Source organism: Lepisosteus oculatus, chromosome 2, assembly GCF_040954835.1.
Source record: "Lepisosteus oculatus isolate fLepOcu1 chromosome 2, fLepOcu1.hap2, whole genome shotgun sequence".
NCBI classification, from domain to species: domain Eukaryota; kingdom Metazoa; phylum Chordata; class Actinopteri; order Semionotiformes; family Lepisosteidae; genus Lepisosteus; species Lepisosteus oculatus.
Window position 1 is genome coordinate 17,755,336 of NC_090697.1, and position 20,048 is coordinate 17,775,383.

At 36.9% G+C, this 20,048-nt stretch overlaps 1 protein-coding gene across 2 annotated transcripts in view; it reads right to left on the reverse strand.

The window, feature by feature from the left end:
- rp1l1b (rp1 like 1b) overlaps positions 1-19,754 on the reverse strand; it is a 34,747-nt gene extending 14,993 nt beyond the window's left edge. Inside the window, exons 1-2 of one of the 2 annotated variants that reach the window (XM_015352269.2) lie at positions 19,511-19,754; positions 2,231-2,885 (exon numbers count right to left, since the gene is read on the reverse strand). In XM_015352269.2, the coding sequence (XP_015207755.2) occupies positions 2,231-2,866 (636 nt within the window). In that variant the 5' untranslated portion in view covers positions 2,867-2,885; positions 19,511-19,754. Of the gene's footprint in view, positions 1-2,230; positions 2,886-8,654; positions 8,807-19,510 lie in introns of those variants that run through there. The other variant, XM_015352274.2, reaches the window with a different exon arrangement.
- Between the last annotated feature and the right edge of the window lie 294 nt (positions 19,755-20,048).

Consider the following 20,048-nt stretch of genomic DNA (forward strand, 5'->3'; position numbering starts at 1 on the left):
AATTAAGAAATAATATGTACTGTACATCTACCTGAGTGAATTTATTTCAAATGAATGGATGTGAAACAAAGGGAAAGCTATACAAGCTACATTAGTATTTCCATGGCAGTAATTTACTTGAGCCGATTTATCTTTTTCAAAAAAACACTCACTGAATACCTCAGAGTCCTGTAACTACGGAAAGACAGGTATTACTTACAACTATTGTACTGCATATATCTTACTTATTGTGCTGTATAACAGCTTAATCCAATAATCCAGGAAGGCAGCCAGCAGTGTTATTTAAATAGTCCTTCTCACTGATATGACTTGTCTGAATTGTTGAATTCCTCTGCAGAAAGCATTAACCCTGAGGCATAAGCCTTGCTTATTAACAGGCACAACTCATTTATTAAAAATATGGAATAACATGTAAATTATATCATCCATATTCCAAAAACAGTGGATATTACAGACATATGGTAATTTATGAAAATTAACTGTATTTTAGATTAATTGGACTGCGCAGTGAAAATGTTGCTACTTAACTTTGTTTAGATACAAACTAGGGTATGTGGATCTTTTCTGCAATTAATCAAACCTGGTTCTTTATCATGACTAAGTATTTTTTCTGGGTCCTTCTTTTTCCTTCCACAGGGAGAAAAAAACGTTTTTAAAAATAAATTCAAAATGCAACCAATTGACAGGATTTCTCATGTTAAGCGATTTGTCTTAGGTTCAGTCAAATACTAGTGATGAAACTACTTGAAGAATATGAAGGGATAGCGTACTTACACTAATATGTGGGTTATAACCCCTCCAGATGAGGAAATGACCATGTGGTTAGAGATCAGTTTTGTCAAATCCCCCCTTCACTTGTGAAGGGTGAGCCAGGGAGAAAATGCTGCAATGGTGAAATTGGAGTGAAGAGAGAGCTGCTAGAAAAGATACACAGAGCACCCTATGCATCCAGGGAGCTTTTGAGGTCAAGAAAGAGGAAGTTTGAGATTGGAATTTCACCTAGTCCTGAACTTCTGTTTTATAACATCGCTTCAATTAGAACGATCTGATGAATAGGAAGGGATAGCGTACTTAATACTTTGGATTGAACTTGCCTGGCTGAGGGAGGTTGGGGATCAGTGCTGTCATATCCCCCCAAAAGAATTCCTACAACACAGATGCAAACTGTGAACACTGAGCTAAGAGCAAGTTGGTTCAACTGCTGTTTCGCAATAACCAAGAAGAACATGCGTGTGGCACTGAATGAATGAGAAGCAAGTACGATGTTGGCTTGAGCTTGATTTATTGAGTAGATTCAGATATATAGTGAATTAGAGTATGATGCAGGGTTGAGCTTGAGAAGCATGTGCAGTATGATGCAGATGATAAAACATGAGTAAGGAAACAGGTGGCCATACTAGAGCATCACTATCAGGAGCCTGATATTGAATCTCTGTGGTGGGCAGCGAATTAATCTGCAGTGACCAGAAAGAGTAGCTTGATGCAGAATTAGGAAAAGAGCTACTACTTGGTCAAGGTTCCTAGATGGAATGGATAAGAAAATATTTCAAGAGGAACCCCCAAAAGAAATATCAGCTACATATCTGTCTGGAAGCCTTGGGAGGGGGAAGAGTTGAGGGCTCCCACCACACCAGTTGGACACCAATCAAGGAAAATGCTAGAAAAGATGCGTGCAGCGCTGTCTGCACCTTTGGGAGCTTGTATGCTTAGGTATGTGTAAGAGGTTAGAATTTGATCTCTCCTCAAACTTCTGTTTAACTAAACCCTTTAAGTAACAGGCATGTCTACATTTTCTAGAAGATTACATGAGCAAGGAGAATCACCGTGCTGCAGGAAGCATCTTAACATGGAATGGAGCTGGCAAGTGGCTAATATAGAAAAGGTTTGAACTTCGCTTGAGATGGCACAAGATTATTGTGACTGGGCATGACAGTGATGAGATATTGGGAAATGCAGGAAATTATGTTAAAAATGTGTGTACATATGCAGATAGATGAGCTATCTAGATTAGGTGATATAAGACAGAAAATGGAAGTAAATAATTAGATTATTTTTACATTTAGCCATGATTTCACATTACTAGAAATTTCAAACACAAAGTACTTCACAGCACTCTGTAAAAATAAGTTGTCATATTTAACCAAGCAAAATCCAGGAAATGACAATATGCTTCAGGTCCATTAAAAAGATTATGGTCTACACTTGAAAGTACCACACCGAATGCTCTTACCTTTCGCCCATCTAGAGTATAGAGCTTCCTGATGCTGCACTGCATGAGCTCTGAGATCTCATCAATGAAGACTTTGAGGCTGCGAGCAGTTCTCCTGCTCAGGATGATAGATCTCCTGACTGCAGGGTCATTGTTCTTCACCAGCACAATCCGCCTGGGGTGTCTGTGGAAGGGCTGGCTAGTTTGGCTCCCAGGCCCATCATCCAGATGTGACAGGCGTCTGCGTGTGTGGTGTAGATGGCTGCCCTGCCACAGTGTGGGCTTCCTCCCAGGCCCTTCGATGTTGATGGGTTTCACCTGGCGGCGGTCCGAGCAGAGGTAGCACCCCCCGTCCTCCAGCTGGTCCAGGTGGTTGATACAGCGTGTGCCGCGGGGGGTTGTGATGGTTCGCACTCCAAAAGGCAAGGGCACCTTTTGGGAGAGGTCATCCAGAAGGGCATCAAAGCACTTAAAGCTGCGCTTGTGGATGGCCATCCTTATGCCACCAAATTGGGGATCCCCACTCTTATAAAAAGTGATCTTCTTGGCGGGGGTGGACACAGTCACATTGGTGGAATTGCGGTTCACTGGTGGAAGGGGCAGGTCATTGTTAAATGGGAGGATGGGGTCTGGATAGCCCAAAGTAGCCCTCTGCATTCTGCCCACTCATTCCACACTATAGATGAAGAAAAAGAGACAAATTTCAATTATGTAGATTCTAGTTTATTTAGAAAACTAGTCAGGTTTGCAGACAATACCAAAATAGAATAATAAGCAAAAACTTTTGAAGCAGAAAAGGATGTTTCTAAAAGAGTTAGACAAATTAAAGACTGGGAGAACATCTGGCACGTGATGTGTAATGTAGAAAAATACAGAATGTTAAGTGCAGCTAATAAAGCATTAACTATAGATACAAAATGGAAAACACTGAATGTTACTTATGACAAATACTTTAGTGTTTACGTTATAACATTATTTACATCATCAGGACAATGTGGGGAAGCAGTAACGACAGCAAACAAAATCTTAGGACCTATAGTTAATTCCTCAACGTCCATATATGGTACAAGTCATTCTTTGGGCCAGGGTTTCTCCTGGGTGACTCCACCCTGAATAAGACACTAGCCTAACCCAGCAATGGTTGTCCCCATCTGGTGTAGCTAGGTTGATTGCATCAACTGGGTTAAAGTATCTCACTCAAGATATAAAGTACAAATGTAAAACAAATATAATAAAATGATTTAATGGTAAGTGTAATTAGGGTGTTAACAGTTGCATCCATCCCAGCAAAGCATTTTAAAAAAGCTTGTTTCTCCTTAAAATAAAACACACAATTCACAATTTCTTAGATAAGAAATAGAACTTTTGTAAATTACAGATTTTTAAATGCAAAATGACAGCAATTCTGAATAATACAGAAACCATTGGCTTTCCCTGCTTTGCAGACAGCATGTAAGTTATACTAATGCTAACCAATGTACCACCTTCGCGAAATATGTTCTTAAAATTATTTCTGCCACTATATTTTATTCCATCTTATTCTGAAACATTGACAGGAGTTAATAAATTGTGGAGCACCTAATTAACACTGGGGTGTTAATTCTCTTTTTTTGAGTTTCTTGATGGATATTATCCTTGTCCTGAGCAACTCAAGAGTTGACTTTTCCATTTTTGTTTTTTAACAGCCTATGAATAAGTTTCCTTAAGTGCAGTTGGTAGAATATCGTCAGTCTTGGGAGTCTTCAAAGCTAATACTTTTTAATATAGAATGTTAATGTAGACATATCGTTATTTTTTTCTTTGGTAAACATCTAAGCTTTAATAATCAGCTTTGACCTTTTGCATCCTTTAGACATGTCCCACTTTAAATCTGAAGGCATTTTACTTTATTCATTCTTGTTGTTTTGGTGTTGTGAAATTGAAAGACCAATAGCTTGTTTATATTAACCTACATTGTAATAAACATAAGACAAATTACATTTTTACAAAATCAAAAATACATATCATATATATATGTGGTGTGGTCACCTTTTGCTAAACAATAAAATATAGAAAACAATCATGTCAAAAACAGTCATTTTTAAATTATTTTCATTAACACTAGGTTTTTGTCTCAAACATAATGGTATTTTTAAAGACAATTTTTAAAACAACTGCATCTCTTTTAATCACAACTTTAAAAAAAACCTAATTGCTGCAGGTGACCTTCCTAATAATAACTACAGTGCTAAAAAAATCCCAAATGTGCTCATAGAACTCTGTATCATCTCCGCGGGACAGGATTTGTCAAATATATGTACATTCATATCAAAATTACAAGGTTATGCATGTTTAAATTCACACTATATTTATATTTGGAAATTCATCAACATGTTTACTTTGTTTATCTCAAAACTTGTCTATTTCCAGAAATCTTCAAAGTGATTAAGCAAGTTATTCATGTCATACATTTGAATCTAATTATCACTTTAACTTGTGAGAAGATTTTTAATCATCACGCTTCCATTTCAAACTAGAAACAAGCATAAATTTAGAAATCCAAAATGTAAATTCATTTTTGTTAAATATCAGGCTAAAGAAAAGCAAAGTGAGACTGCTTTATATACTGTAGCATCTGCATCAACAGGTTTAGGTAAAGGAGGAAAAAGAACAATGTTATTCAGGGAGTATACAAGAAACTTGATTGTGGGTTTGTGATTAGTCAACTGTGACTGGAATTCCCAGAGCACATCTTGCCTGGAACTGCAGTTCAGATGTGCTTGTAAGCCAAACAGAGACACCTGTGTAGTGGCACCTGTGAGCTTAAAGTGTTTTCCTGACCCTCAGCCTGATGCTAGCTCAGCTGTGGGCACTGCGATGCTCAAGGGGTAAGAAGAAACAGCTGGCTTGAGTGAGTATATTTCAGAGGATGCGTGTAAGCAGTTGTTTTCCTGTGGTTGAGCAGGAATATAGCAAAAAGCCAAACTGTTAAACCACTGCTGATTCCAAATTGGGAGTTGCAAGTAAGACAAAAAAAATGTTTTCTCTAAATCTGAAAAGAAAAAAGAAACAAAAGAAATTGGGCTAAAGTCTTACTAGCCAGCTCAGTAATGTTTGTGTAGCTGATTACATTACCATTTTGTGTAAAACATGTTTACTATTATGTATATCTGCCTTACAGACCCCTCCAGGCTTAAAGATAACAGTGGCCAGTGGTGGCTGTGAGCTTTTAAAAAATCATTTTTCAAGCCATGAGAGCTTCTGTAAGGTTTTAGAGTTCAAAGCCTGGGGCACTAGCCTGAGCTCTCAACAGTCATCGGGGTCTGAGAAGAACAGCCACAGAGCAGCGGTATTGAGAGGGCCAGAGGAGAAACACTGCAGCGGAAGTGGAAGTGATCCGCCATTCCCACCCCAACCTCCCCACGCCAAATCAGCAGGGGAACAGAGCGAAGCAAATCTGAAAAGGAATCTCAAAGCAGAGGTAAGAATCGTCTGAGCCTGTGTAAGTGGCTCAGCTGTCACACACGGATTGTGTGCAATTGCTTCTTAAAACATCAGGAAGCAGGCTCCCCCTGGTGGTGCTTGTCTGTATATTTCTAACACGTCAATTCCGGGAGGTTTAATAGCTATCCTCAATGCACATAGAAACTGGCTAAATACTGTATATGTGCACTAGATTTACCTTGTAAAGATGCTACATGTGGGAAAGGGCTAAAATTCCATGTCTTTCTGCGCCCCCTCAGTATCTGCTAAATGGTCTTCAATTCGTGGCCAAGGCACTGAAGAAAAGCGACAAATCTGTAACAGTTTTGCTTGCATTCGATATACGGGTCCATCTGCGTGCTTGGATCGAACAAGTAGGAGGAATAGTTCTTTCTTCATTACACATGTCTGTGATAATATGTGATGCTGCCACAACATTGAGTCCAAGGGTGGTTAATCTCAGCCATGGAGACCAGATTTTACACTATAGGTCACCCTTCTTCCTCAGTTTATGACTTGCAACAGATATAAATTACCTCAGCAAGTAACTTGTTCAATTAAATGTGGAGCAGCAGGATGCAACATTTTTTAAAGATTTCTATTTTAACTGTGACTGCCCAGTTAATCAACCAGTTGAACAGAACTGCCCCAACTCTTTCAATTAGAGATTCAAGGTGACCTACAGTACAGTATAGAAAACTTGCTGAATCGTGCTTCTCAAGGATAGAGCGGTCAGCTCTGATCCAGCTTTTTTCATCCAAGTAGGCTGAATTAAAACTTAATTGAAATCCCACATAATAACATTACTACCCTGCAAAGTAGTTTTGGTGCAACTAGAGAAATAAAATCAAAATTCCACTCAGGAATAAAGCGTTCAAAATGTTGAAGCCCATAAGGTGATCTTATCACCCTCACGTTGTCATGTCTGCAGACCAGGAACCCTAAAGAAGAGGAAATTCAAAACCACATCCTTCAAGCTGGCAAGATGAAGGTCTGCTATGGATTTCCATCTTGCCAGAGGTTATGGAGATTTCTGCTTTTGATACGTGCAAAGCAGCCACAGGATTTAGAAAACTGATGGACCATTTCTATAATAAATCTACGCAAGAGATGCATCCTTATCTAAAGGATATTTATATAAATTACTTTAAAGAACTTTGATAAAATCAAGCATAAACAAATATTGTACCTGCAATTTTAAGACTGAATTGTTTGATTTTCACATTTCACAAACATCCCTTCCCCATAGTGTGTAAAGAAAAAAAAATATGCTAGCCACGGTGTGAAAAAAATGCCTAAAATCAGGATCTTAAATTACCTAATCAGAAATGTTCAAAAAATAGTAAAACAAAAATTTATATTCATCCTTTTAAAAAAATATTGTTGTGATGAATTAATAATTAGGGCTTCTGAAACTAAAATAAAGTTTTTAGTTTTTAAGTGTTGACATTACTTACACCTGTGTCTGAAATTTCCTAACATCACAACAAACTGTCACTTCTTGTATAATTAGTTCTTGGAACCATTTAGATGTCACTGAGAAACAATCAAGGTGCTGGAAAAGGTTTTATTTTAATATATTATTAAATATAATAATATAATGTTTTAAACACCCATTATTTCAAGGCCTCACATTCTAATAGCTCCAATCCACCCACGGGCACAGATACATATGTAATTATTAGTTTTATGTAACTTCAAACTGTCATGTTACACAAATTCAGAACATTGTTTGGTCAAACTTCGAATCTGAAATCCCTTTAAAATCTGTGTGAAAACTAAGAACAAGGCTTCCACTGAACTATCTTAAACTTGTCCTCAAAAAACCCTTAATCTCTTTCTGCCTAGATTATGTAAGTATTAATTTATGAAGACCATTTTAACTCAATCATTCTATTGCTTCATTGTTCCCTTCTTTTGATTCATATAAGAAACAGTATTCAGGTAGTCCTTTTTGTCATATTTTCCCTCTCTTTGAATCCTACAACTTGACTCACATTTTTCCTTCATGCACTTTGTTCAGACACTCTTGGCTTTCTGTGTCAGTGATTTATCATACAGAGAGTTAGAACATGAATGTAAGAGAGAAATTGTGGTCATAATGAATAATGCTGAATAGGCCTGAGCTAAGAATACACCTTCTGTTCTAAACTATCACTATCAGGTTACATTTCAAAATCTGTCTTGCTGCTGCATAGCCTGACATAAAAAATACATATGGACCTAACTAGCTATATTACTCTCATATAATAAAAATGCACATACAGTAACACAAACGGCATTTCAAAATTTCTCTGATTCATCAAGGACATTCAGAACTTTCTGCATTTCAGTGCATCAATAGCAAATTATCAATTAAAAGTGGATTTAAGAAAATATACATTTATGCATAATAAATTGTGTTTAATCTTTCTTTTTTGTACAGAATAACACTGTTTTTTGATTATTTTTGTTCGAAAACCATTGAATAAGTTTAATGAAATTACAGAACATTTCTTTTCAATTAATCATTAACCTTCCATTCTATGTACAGTACTACTTTATTTTCATGCATTAGATCAAGATACTGTTACCATTTTGCATTTTCAAGGACTTTTCCAAGCCTTTTAATATTTACTTCACTGTACGTCCACAGTGACCATGCAAAGTAGTCTTGTTCATGTCCATATTTTAAATTGCAAATAAAAAAAAATGATTATACCTTGTGTAAATATACGTTTCTCTCAGCATTATAATTGCAATGATGAGTATACATGTATATTAAATTTAAATATTGTATCACTATAATTAAAAAATAATGTGATATGATAGTTTCTAAGACTGAATGCCACGCACAATTGAAATCCCTAACCTAAAGCATATATTATCATTATTATTATTATTATTATTATTATTATTATTATTATTATTATTATTATTATTATTATTATTCAGAAAGTTATTGCAAATAAGGAAATTAATAATAAGACATCAGTGTACTTACTCTGTGGGGATACATGATCCAATTTTCTAAAACATTCCTGAGAATCCAAATTAAGCTTTCATGAGAAAATTAGCTAACAAGTGAACAATTCAAAAACATCTAAAATGCCCGTATCTCAGGTAGCCATGTACAACAGCTACCTGCCTGGTCAAATGCCCTCTTTAGAAAGGCCCCCAGGCTAATCAGGTCCTTTAGAATCTAAGGATAGAACAAAAAGCCTCCTTAATCATCTTGAGACTACCCTGAGATCTGGGCAAGTACTCTAGCAGATCCAAGGTAGGGACCAGCATTGCATAAAGATAGACAAACACAGCTTTTGTGTTTTTTAGGGAGTTGAAAGTTTAAGTTGTGTGTGGTAAGGTGGTCCAGTTACTTAGAAAAAGGGGGTGTTCTCAAGAGTTTCTTCTTGACGCGCTGCATATTATGCTGAGAATAGTTATATGTATTACTTATATACTTATAAGATTTACTTCTGCTTTGTCCTTCGTGGGACTTATAACGTTGAGTTCCTGAATAACCATGCAGTAGTAGACATTGATGTGCACAGTCTCTGTAAGCCTTATCGGAACTATTGTCTTTGTATAATTGAATTTTTAAAGAACTATGCCCCGAGCAGTCATAAAATATAAACATAAAATATCAACCGAAAAGTCACTCTCTCCAGTTATATTTCCTACTGTCTACAAAGGCTCACAGCCACATCTTCAAAGTGGCCTCTGTGCTTTTTAGTCACTGACACGTGCTCTACATAACAGTACATTGATAAATAAATCAGCAGGGTTTAGAGGCACCTTAGAAGCCTGTCATCAGAGGCACCAGCTTTCATGTGAAAAATTAACAAGTACATAGAAAGATTCTGAGACAGAAAACAGGCCTTTCAAACCTTCTTTGCCACAATGCAGAATTTGGAATTCTTTTTCTAGCCTGATATAGATTCCAACAATTTTACCAAAGCTGTCATTGTACAAATGTATATGTATTTACTTTTATTATCATCCTTTATCTCCTTTAAGATTTCTACCTTTAAGCTTTAAGAATTTCTATCAGAAATGTAGAACCTATATTCTTTCAAAAAAAGAATGGCAGTATGATATTATATATAATATAGATTATTTCTTATACAGATAATATTCAGCTTCCAATGGTTTCCATGGTTTTGAGTAAGGGAAGACTGGACTGAGATTTCCTCAAGGGGTCATGAAAGGCGTTTTCGGAGAACACTAGAAAAGCATGACCAGTTAGAAAGTCCTCTCAATTTAGAAGACAGAATTAGGGCAAGAACACTTCAGCATTTCCATATCAGTTTAGAGGCTTTATCAAGTATACACACTTGTTCTGAATGTTAGGAGGTCTCTGACCGACCTATACCGGAAGGTCTAATGAAGGATTATATTAAGGATGGCTGATCCCAGAAGCAGATTACATACAAACATCAGTTATACAGACATTGAGATAATGTGACCAATTGAAGCTAATTTTTAGAGACCACTGGAAATGGCTCACGGAGTAACTGGCAATAAGGAGAAGAGCTGCCATACACTTATCTTTATGTACAGTAGAATATATTAGAAACAGCTTTTAAGGACAGTAGCTTGAGAAAAAAAAGTCATTTTTTTCATATTCTGAAACGTTTTTGTGACATACTGTACCAGAGCTGTTGAAGCAGGATGTTGTTTGTTTTTTTGTGGATTTTATTTTCTGCTACATTTCAAAATGTTTATGTTGTTGGAAAAACAATAAAACAAATATTGCAATAATAACCTTGCCTCTGACCTTGCATTCAGCTTCTGCTCACATTTGAAGATATATAGTATGAGCAGTGTTCACACCCATTTTGAAAGCAAAAATAGTGTGACAAAAAAGCCAACTAAATATTTTCTGGGCTGATCCATGTGAATGTGATTAAAAAGTACATTGTTTAGCTCAGTGTATTAGTGGGTCATTAGCTGGCTCAATCTGAAGGGGCATATTGGTCTGCAGTAATCCTGGTATGGTAATCACATGCCTGATGTACAGTAACGAGCCTATGTCCTGCTGTTACCTCTTTTAAAAAGAAACTTGCTTTCTTTTCAAACATTTCAAACATATTTCCCTAATTCCATTCTTTTACAAGACCCTGCAAAGTTCATGGCAGAGGTAGAATACATTCTTATGTGATTTTCATTTTGAAAACAAGAAGTTACTTCTAAAGCCACTCCAATAAAAAAACAGAGCTACTGTTAAATTAAATATCTCTGAATAAAGAGGTTGCTTTATTCAGAGTGGTCTCAAACTTAAACTCTTTCTTAAAGTCCTCAGTGCTTTCTGGTTTTAACCTCAACTTGAGTTCTCTCATTATTAAGTCAGTTAGACAAACATAACTGTATTTATGTTCCTTGTCTCACAGCAGATAATGTAAGAGATATGATTTATTTCAGTTAAACTATTATAAATACTGTAGTTTCAGGCCTGGGTAACATCAATTAACCAAACCCATTAATTACCCAAGAGCTGAAGTGGAACACCAAACAGAACATACTTTTGGGAAGAGCATTTGAGGCCCCAGTCTAAAATGAATCAATTTAATCGAAATGTTCAGTTTTCCATTATCAGGAAGCCTCTTATTCCTGTTAAGGAGTCATGACAACCCGAAGGCTATCCAAGAAGCAAAGGGCACAAGGCTAGACTACACCTTGGATGGGATTCCAGTCCATCACAGGACACACACTTAATCACAATCTAGGGACTCCAGTTAATCTATGCAGCACACAACTTGAAAGTGAGAAAAAACCAGAGGACCTGGGAAAGCCCATTCATATCCAAGGAGATCACACAAACTACACCTAGTCCAGCAAATCAAATCCAGGGGCCGACAGTAGATCTCTGAGGCAGCAGTGCATACCATCGCTCCACATTCAGTATTAGAACTGTCACCAGACATTAGTTTACAGGACATTTTTCATAATGTTTTTTGAGATGAAACAATTAAAATGCATTGGGGAAGCATATTGTCACATCAATCAGATAACTGAGACCTTAGTTTAATGAAACCCTAAAAATCAGAGGGGATCCCTGATGTGAAGAGGTACTGCTGATCTGAAGTTGGGAATGCCTTTTGTAGGGGTTCCAGATCCAGATAAAATCAAAACCTCAATCCACCCATTCACAACTTCTAAGATAAATATCTGATATAACATATCCACAGGATTGACGCAATAGGCACTAGCAAACTGTTGGTAAACATGTTGAATTGGTCATGGATGGATTGAAGTTTTGATTTAATCCTTGCCCTAGTGTGCAAGTCGTAAGAATAAAACAGCTGCTTTTCAAAACATTAAGACTGACGTCTTGCTTTGTCATCATAATACAATCAGATTTAAAGCAGCAATTCCTATACTTAAATCATTGTTAATGTGCTTTTCTTTAACACAGGAAAATTTACTTAAAACTTAAGCAGTATATGAATTAAAGCTTTTAGATTGCATGGATTGTGAAAGTAAAAAGTTAAGGTCAATGCTGTTAAAAAGCTTTAAAAGCTCAAAATAGATGGATAATACAGCCTGCCTTGTCATTTTGTTGCCAGATGGATGATGCTCCAAGAATTGCATTCAATCCGCTTTAACAACATGGCTATACAGTTTGTTCCAGACACCTACAACCCTCTGTGTAAAGAAGCTCTCTCTCCTCTTTTCTCCTGAATTCTCATTTGCTGAGTTTCCATATGTAATAGTTTTCAATACTTTAACTGTTTTAAGGATTTATGCCATGTACATTTGTAATTTCTTCCATTCAAGACTTATCTATTCACCCTCCTGCTGTATTTAAAGATCCTATGTTATTCTGTACTTTTATACATTTAGATGCTCTGTGTGGTGTGACATGTACTCACTAGTCAAGAGCACTTCAGCCTGCTGATGCAGCACTTTCCACCTTGCACCACCGATTTAGATCTCTACAGATCTCTAATCTGTAACTTGGCACTTTGCTGATGTGAAGCTCTCTTCTCCATGCTATATACAGTAACTACAGTACACACTGTTTAGCATAAGATCTTCATACACTGCCTGTACCAGTACATCTATAATTTATAAACCATAAACTATAAACCATAATTCCAATCTTTTGTCTTACCTATAAAGGGGGGGAAACAAATATTTACCTCTATTAAGAAAAACAACAAGCAAGAGGGAGGCAGAGTGGGTATTGCTATTGCCTCACAGCTCCAGGGTCCTGAGCAAGTTTGTGTGTTTTTTTATAGCCATTCTCTTCCCACCTCTCAAAGGTATGCACATCAGGTTTGAGTACCTGCTCTAAAGTATGCCATTCTGGGGACATTTTAAGTGGATATACAGTAACACTGGAATGAGACCATTGAGAGAAACACAACCAAATGCACATAATGGGCTGCGTACGTTTGAGCTCATAGCTACATCAGCATGAGAAGGTTACAAAGAAACAGGTAAAGGCTTATTCCATTCCAGGTAAAGAACAGACACACAACATTTCAGCTGTGGAATCTCCTCTTTATGGCTTTTTGATATTTCCTTATTGCATTTCAAAATAAAGCATATCTTCTAATGTGAGCTTAATGGAGTGATGGAGTACAATACTCATATAGTCAGCCCACAGATAACCTATCAAAGGTACTACATACTAAATAAAAGAGGACTGAGCTTCATAGCACCAGTCAATCACTTGCTAGATTTGTACTGCTTCTCAGAATGAGTAACAGGATGGCTGAAGCCCTCTCATCTACAAAACCATTGCTGTGCATTAATAAGTCACACAAATCTGAGCTTAAGAATGTGAAAAAGTCCAAAGAACTGTTGAATTAGATCTGACAGCAGTGATATTAGAAGCCTTGTGATGACATTTCCTAACCCTGCCTGGTCCAGGCTATTGAATTTTTAAACAGTTTACATGTACAACATCAAAGTTACTGTAGTATTCTTACTTTCATTACTAAGTTTATGTAAAATGTGTTTTTGTTACTGCTATTGCCATTATTTATGTAAATAATTTGGTCATTTAAATATTTTTAACAAATAAAGTTGTTTTTTGTTTAAAGCCAAGCTGCACAATTAATACTGAAATCAATAGTAAAGCATCTATCCATTACCAGAAGGCTACTTATTCTAGTAAGGGTAATGACAACTCACCAAGACAGGACTATGCTCAACAGCCAATTGTAGGGGACATTACATTACAATAACATTAAAGTACAATGGTATGGGTCCAATTGCAACTATGGCTTCAACTTATTCAGGGTCTGTATAATAATGAGCTAATCTTTTCTTATCAGTAAACAACAGCTAGTTGGGCTACTTCTGTCTTTCAAGCTAAAGTTCTGGTTGAACTAAAGCAAAATGCTTATTCATCAATACGCCTCCACACCCTTGTTCAGAACATCTATTTTGTTGTCTGTGTCTGCCTTGAGAAGGAGCTTTCTGGGATTTTCTTGTGAGTCATCTCCTGCCAAACGTCTGTTTTTTAGCACACTGTATTGCACCAATGACTCGGAATCAGAAGAGCTGATGTTTTTGAGCACCCAGGCCCCACAAGAGACATAATCACGAATAATTCCAAGCTGCATTGCACTTGTTACTAAACTCAAAAGACTGGCAATGGCCCACTGGAGATGACAAAGCATCCTGAAAGAAAGCACATCTTGTGAGAGATAATAAAATAAAGAAAAGTTAGAAACGCTTGGGGAAAGACTGTGAATGTTATGAAACTTAGACTTAATCAAAGGCTTATACTGCAATTGGAAATGAAATTGCATATCACAATTGAAAAAGCCAAACCACTAAAAAATAATTATTGGGGGAAAATACATTTTGAGAAACAACAGAAATCAACCCGCTAAACCAGTTTTAATTTTTATACATAGGATTATTATCGACCCAGAATAAAAAAAGCAGGCAGCTTGTAAAAGACCAGGTAATTGGAGAATATATCAAAGTGCAACAAGAAGTGTAGCTGATTAGTTTTGGACTTTAAATGCTATACTATACTGTCTTTTCTCATTTTTTTCTTGATGTCATAACATTCTTTATGTCCAAGAAAGCAGGCAGTACACCTTGTGTTGTGCAGTCCTGGTAGTGATGTGTCTTTATTTAGGCTGACCAGGTACTCTAAAGAATGTCTGACAGTCAAACTTTTGTGATATTTTCAATGTCTACAAAGACACCCATTCAGAATATTTCTTCTTTTTTCAAGAGGACATTTATGGTAACAAAGCACTGTTAAAGCAATGTCTAAGGTATTAAAAAGTACCTTAAGATGTCTGAGTTTTATAGCTGAGGAAAGGAGAGAACACCGGTGTTCATCACTTTCATAGTAAACGTATTACAAAACTACATTGAATTCTACTGTGACTTCTTTCATGTATTGCTGAGGTTACCACTCACTTTTTCTCTCTCTGGGACCACTATGTTTCACTGGCCCATATGCATGAAAGAACTTTTTACCATGCTACATTTTCTACTCTTTCAAAAAGATGGAACAAATTCCAAAAAACAATCTTGTTGCACATGTACAGAAATTAAACAAAATGGCTGTGAACTAGAATTGCTGAAATGACCAGCTTGAAATAGTTAGCACATCCTAAGGGTAAAATACGGTGTATGCATAATGTTATATCAGTATTGACTGTCCTGTAAGCAACGTTAACCTCAATAAGCCAGTAGAGCTACAGCTCAGATACCAGCTCTGGACAAGATTCTGAGCCAACACGTGAGCATTAGTGTTATTTAGACTTAACTGCCCCCCACCCACAGTGTTGCCCTTCATTGAAACTACTTTATTCTAAGCTGTGTCTAAACCTATCAGTTTTTTTATGGAGGGTTGGAATTTAAGTTTTTTGCAAAAGTTTTGCACATTTTTTCAAAACAAATAAGTCTGATTGTCTCATGCTCACACAAGTATACAATAACGAATGAGACTGTTACAGAATGAAGCTTGATATTTATGGATATTCACAATCAAAGTCCTTTACACCTACTTTTTTAATGTACATGGGTTTTCATACATATTCATCTGGTGAATGTAGATGTCTTTAAATAGCTCTCTATTTCTGTGAACCAGTACTAACATTTGGTTTAAAACTGTAGTTTCTTGGTGACTGATCATCTGAAACACCTATGCCATTGTATTTTGTTAAAAAAATAATTATTCTCCTTGGGAATATTTGTACCTATAGGTAAAATCTATTTTAACATTGTAAAACTATATACAACAAAGTAAATTAGCCAAGGAGTTTGTTTTTGTTTTGTTTTGTTACACCTGATATAACCATACTAATATATGTATTTATATAACCCAACCCAAGAGCAATTATTAATATATCGTACAGAAATGACCTGTGAAATTAAATGTACCATGTATATAATTCATAATAGTACTACAGGGTGGCTTGTTGGCACAGTAGTTATCTGGGGAAGTTTTTTAGACTGAATAAGGTAGTTTTACAGCATTATGAAAGTTACAATCAGTGAAATGCACACTTTAACAAGTTCTTTATCTCACTGTGTCAGGGGTGGCACGCCAATGTAGCATTGCCACCTTGCAGCAGCAGCCCTTGGTTTAATTCCTGGGGTGCTATCTGCCTGGAGTTCTTATATTCTCCATGTTTGTGTGGGTTTCCTCCGGGTGCTCCAGTTTTCTCCCACAGTCCAAAAACACAATGGTAGGTAAATAGGAAAAATGGTTCCTGTAGTGTGGGTGTTTGTGTCTGTACAGTATGTGCCCTGTGAAGGACTGGCATCCTTTCCAGGGTGTACCCATGAGCCCTTTGCAATCTGGGATATTCAATGGCTCTTCCAAAAAATTGGGTTGCTGCTATGAGTGGTGTCAACAATACCGTAGGTGACTCTCTTCTCCTCTTCTATAGTAACAGAAGACGCTGTGCTGCAGTACACACTATTCTTCAAGGGAGACATTGAACTGTGTTTCTGACTACTTGGCCGTTAAGAATTCCCAGGCACAGTACATACAGTAAGAGACAAGAGTAAGGGTTTTATCCTTAAAATACTAACTGGACTAGCTCATTCTGGCCTACCTGCATTTGTAATTTCTCACTTCTCCCCTTGATCTGCTAAGTAGAGGAGTTACTGGCACAGGCTGACTGACACAGCTGACTGATACAGCTGATGTCACAGAGGTGATGGGTGACGTTGGTCCCCTCTTACAGGTATACTGTATGTAAAATGCCAGAGGCCTAAAACACCAAAAGTCCATATAGAGAAGAGAGTCACTAAGGCAGAAAAGATAAATGAAGACTGCACATCAGAAGAGCCATCCTCTAAAACAGAAGGTCTTTGTTCAGTGAACAAAGATCTAGAAAATACTACCTTTTTTCCATTTAAACAACTGATCACAGCTCCACTGGGACTAAACCCAAAAGATATCATGGGTTTTCAGGACCAGAACTTGGACACCTGTAATCTGAAGATCATAGATGGCCATGCTCAGCCCTGGACATTTACAGATACTCTGGTTTGCTAGTGATCTTTAATACCTAAGTTGTTGACTGAAGAAACAGTCAATTGATCAATCAAATAATTTGTTCAATTAAGAAGCTAAGAGCACATACTGTATGTGATGAAAACTGGAAACCTCTATGATTCTCAATGGCCAGTAACTAAGGAATCCTTGAGAACCTTCCCATGTTAATTAGTTATATACTTCAAGCATTGATGACCTTCTTTAGACTTTGATATTTATCTACCAAAGAATTTAACTAATGACACATTAAAGTCCATCCTTCCATTTTTAACAGCTTTAACCATTACAGGGTTGTTGAGGAGCCGGGGCCTATCACAGCAAGCAGCAGATGCAAGGCAGGATACACACTGGTTGGAATGACAGCCCATTGCAGGGCGGACAGAAATATCCACCCACTGATGCCAATTTTCTAAGAAGTCAATTGACAATTGAACTGTGGGAGAAAACCAGAGCAACCGAAGCACATCTATACGGATGTAAAGAAAACATACACACTCCACACAGAGCACATCCCAGGAACTGAACCCCAGGACCCAGCACTGCAAGAGAGCAATGCTAACCACTGTACCATTCTACCACCCTTGACATGGAGAGAAAAATGAATATCTGTTGAAGTGTCAAATTCATTGGCCATCCCTTTCATTCATTCTGTACAACTACTTATTCAAACCCCAAACTTCCTTAGACCAGCCCTGTTTGCTTTTTCAAACTGTTGATAACACAGAGCTGGTATACTCAGTTTCTGATATTGTGTCTTGTATTTACCTTTTATTTCCAATCCATGATAATTTATTGATCATGTAAATGGTAAAAGCAGCTGAGCATCCCCACTAAAAATAATTAACACATGCCTGTCTGAATTGCAGGTTACAAATCCATCCATTTCCAAATTTGTTGATGGTATCCATCAAGTTAATTTAACTTGACATATTAACTGAGTACTCCTAGCTGGAATTCAGAAAGTGAAAGCATCTCTCCCACTGCTATTCAACATTTTTTATCAGCATGTAGAATAGGATTCTTTGTGTAAATTATTAGAGTGTGAAAGGTATACTCTACATTTTTCTTTCCTTTCTTAAGTAATAATACAGTATATATAAATCTCATGATGAATCTTGAACTCCAGAACTCACTTCCTGCTTTCATTACTATAGCATTCTCTTATTAGGAGAAAATACTTAAAAGTCTGCACTGTAGGGTTATTCTGGTTGCCAACACAGGGCATCTAAAATAGGAAGCATCTTTGTCCGCTAGCTAATCCTGTTACAGGGATGTAGACTTAACAACCACTTCAAGGTTTTTTGGAATCCTGCAGATTAGCAATAACACATCCAGAGGAGAGAATCAAAGCCAAAGAGCCATTCCTGGCCTATATCTGCATTAAAGAAACATATTGAATGTATGCTTTTTGAATACCTGAAAATATATTTTAGGATTTATTTTTTTATCTTTACAATCCATAAAGCATTAGCGCTACTGTAGAAGAAATAGATTTGTTTAGATCTACCTCTCTTTCTCATATTGCCAAAATTCTATGTTTTGTTTCTTCCTCCAGGAAGTAGTGCAATACTGTAATTAAAGTGTTTATATTTCACTCCATCAACAGGCTGGAACTCAAGAAATACTACTGGAAGAATGCTGTTATATTAGCATAATTGCATTACTCCTCGCCTAGCTCAATCATACTGGCTGCCACCAGGTGTTGAATCACACTGGAGTCTGTTCTTCTAAGCTTTTTATGAAACCTTAATTCTAATAACCTTTCAGATCAGCTGATCTTCTGTGTTCTGTTGCCACAACTGACACCCAAACCTTCTGTAACAGAGTTATATTTAGGCAAACCTGTTTCAGCTGTTACACCCTAACTCTAGAACCAGTTACTGGCAAAGACAGAGAAGCTCTTAACATGTCCTGCATCATGTCTTAACTCAAGATAGATCTGTTGACTCTGGTTTTATATAAGTTGTTTCCATTCTTCTTTTACCTATGTTGATATTTCCTCTCAGATAACTGCCTTTTTATTTTTGAAAACAAATTCTGAAAAACAACTGATTATCATTACATTTGCTGTTTGAATTGTAAATCCTGAAATCATTTTAAAGTAACTGATGTTCACCATCATATTAAGTTATCATAACAAAACAAGATTTCATTACTGTTTTGTCAGATAAAAATATAAAAACTGTTTTGAAGCACAACTTTTCTGTAATTAATTTTATAAGATAATTTTACTTTATACATTTTTTTTATTATTATTTTACAAGGGAAATCAAGCAGTTTTCCCTGCCCATTTGTTGCTGAATCAGACTCCCACAACAGGATACATGACATCTTTTCTATTCTCTCTTTCATTTCAAAAGTGCATCACTTACCTTAGCACAGAGAAAAGCATTCTGGCTTTATCCCAGAGTCCCTCATCCCCTGCCTCCTCCTTCTTTGTATTTGGCTGATGTACACAAATCCAGGCCAGACTAAGATTTGCTTTTTCTCCCTCCCCAGATGCTCAGTTTTAGACAGCAAGTAAGAGAGACAGCCTTGTAAAGCTCAGTTCTCCATGCAGGTAAAAGCAAACAGCAGCCAACGCATTTGGTATCTCTGTTTCTAGCAGGAATTTTACCTCCTACAAACACGCTCTGGTAGGTCAGTTTTGTGCATCATTCAGTGTACACAGAAAAGTAACGCTAATCATTCAATTAGGCTAATTCTCATCTGAATGAGTCCATACGTGCAGAAGATGGAATTGGATTGATATCAAAGAGGATTATGCTCCCTGAGCCATCTGTAGCTATAGGAATTAACTCCTGGATCACTAAATCCAAAGGGAGAAATGTGGAGCTACAGACTGTCTCGTTTGCAGTGAAGGAAGCCAAACCGCTGGTGGATTGCAGGGGTGCTATCTGAGCCATCAAT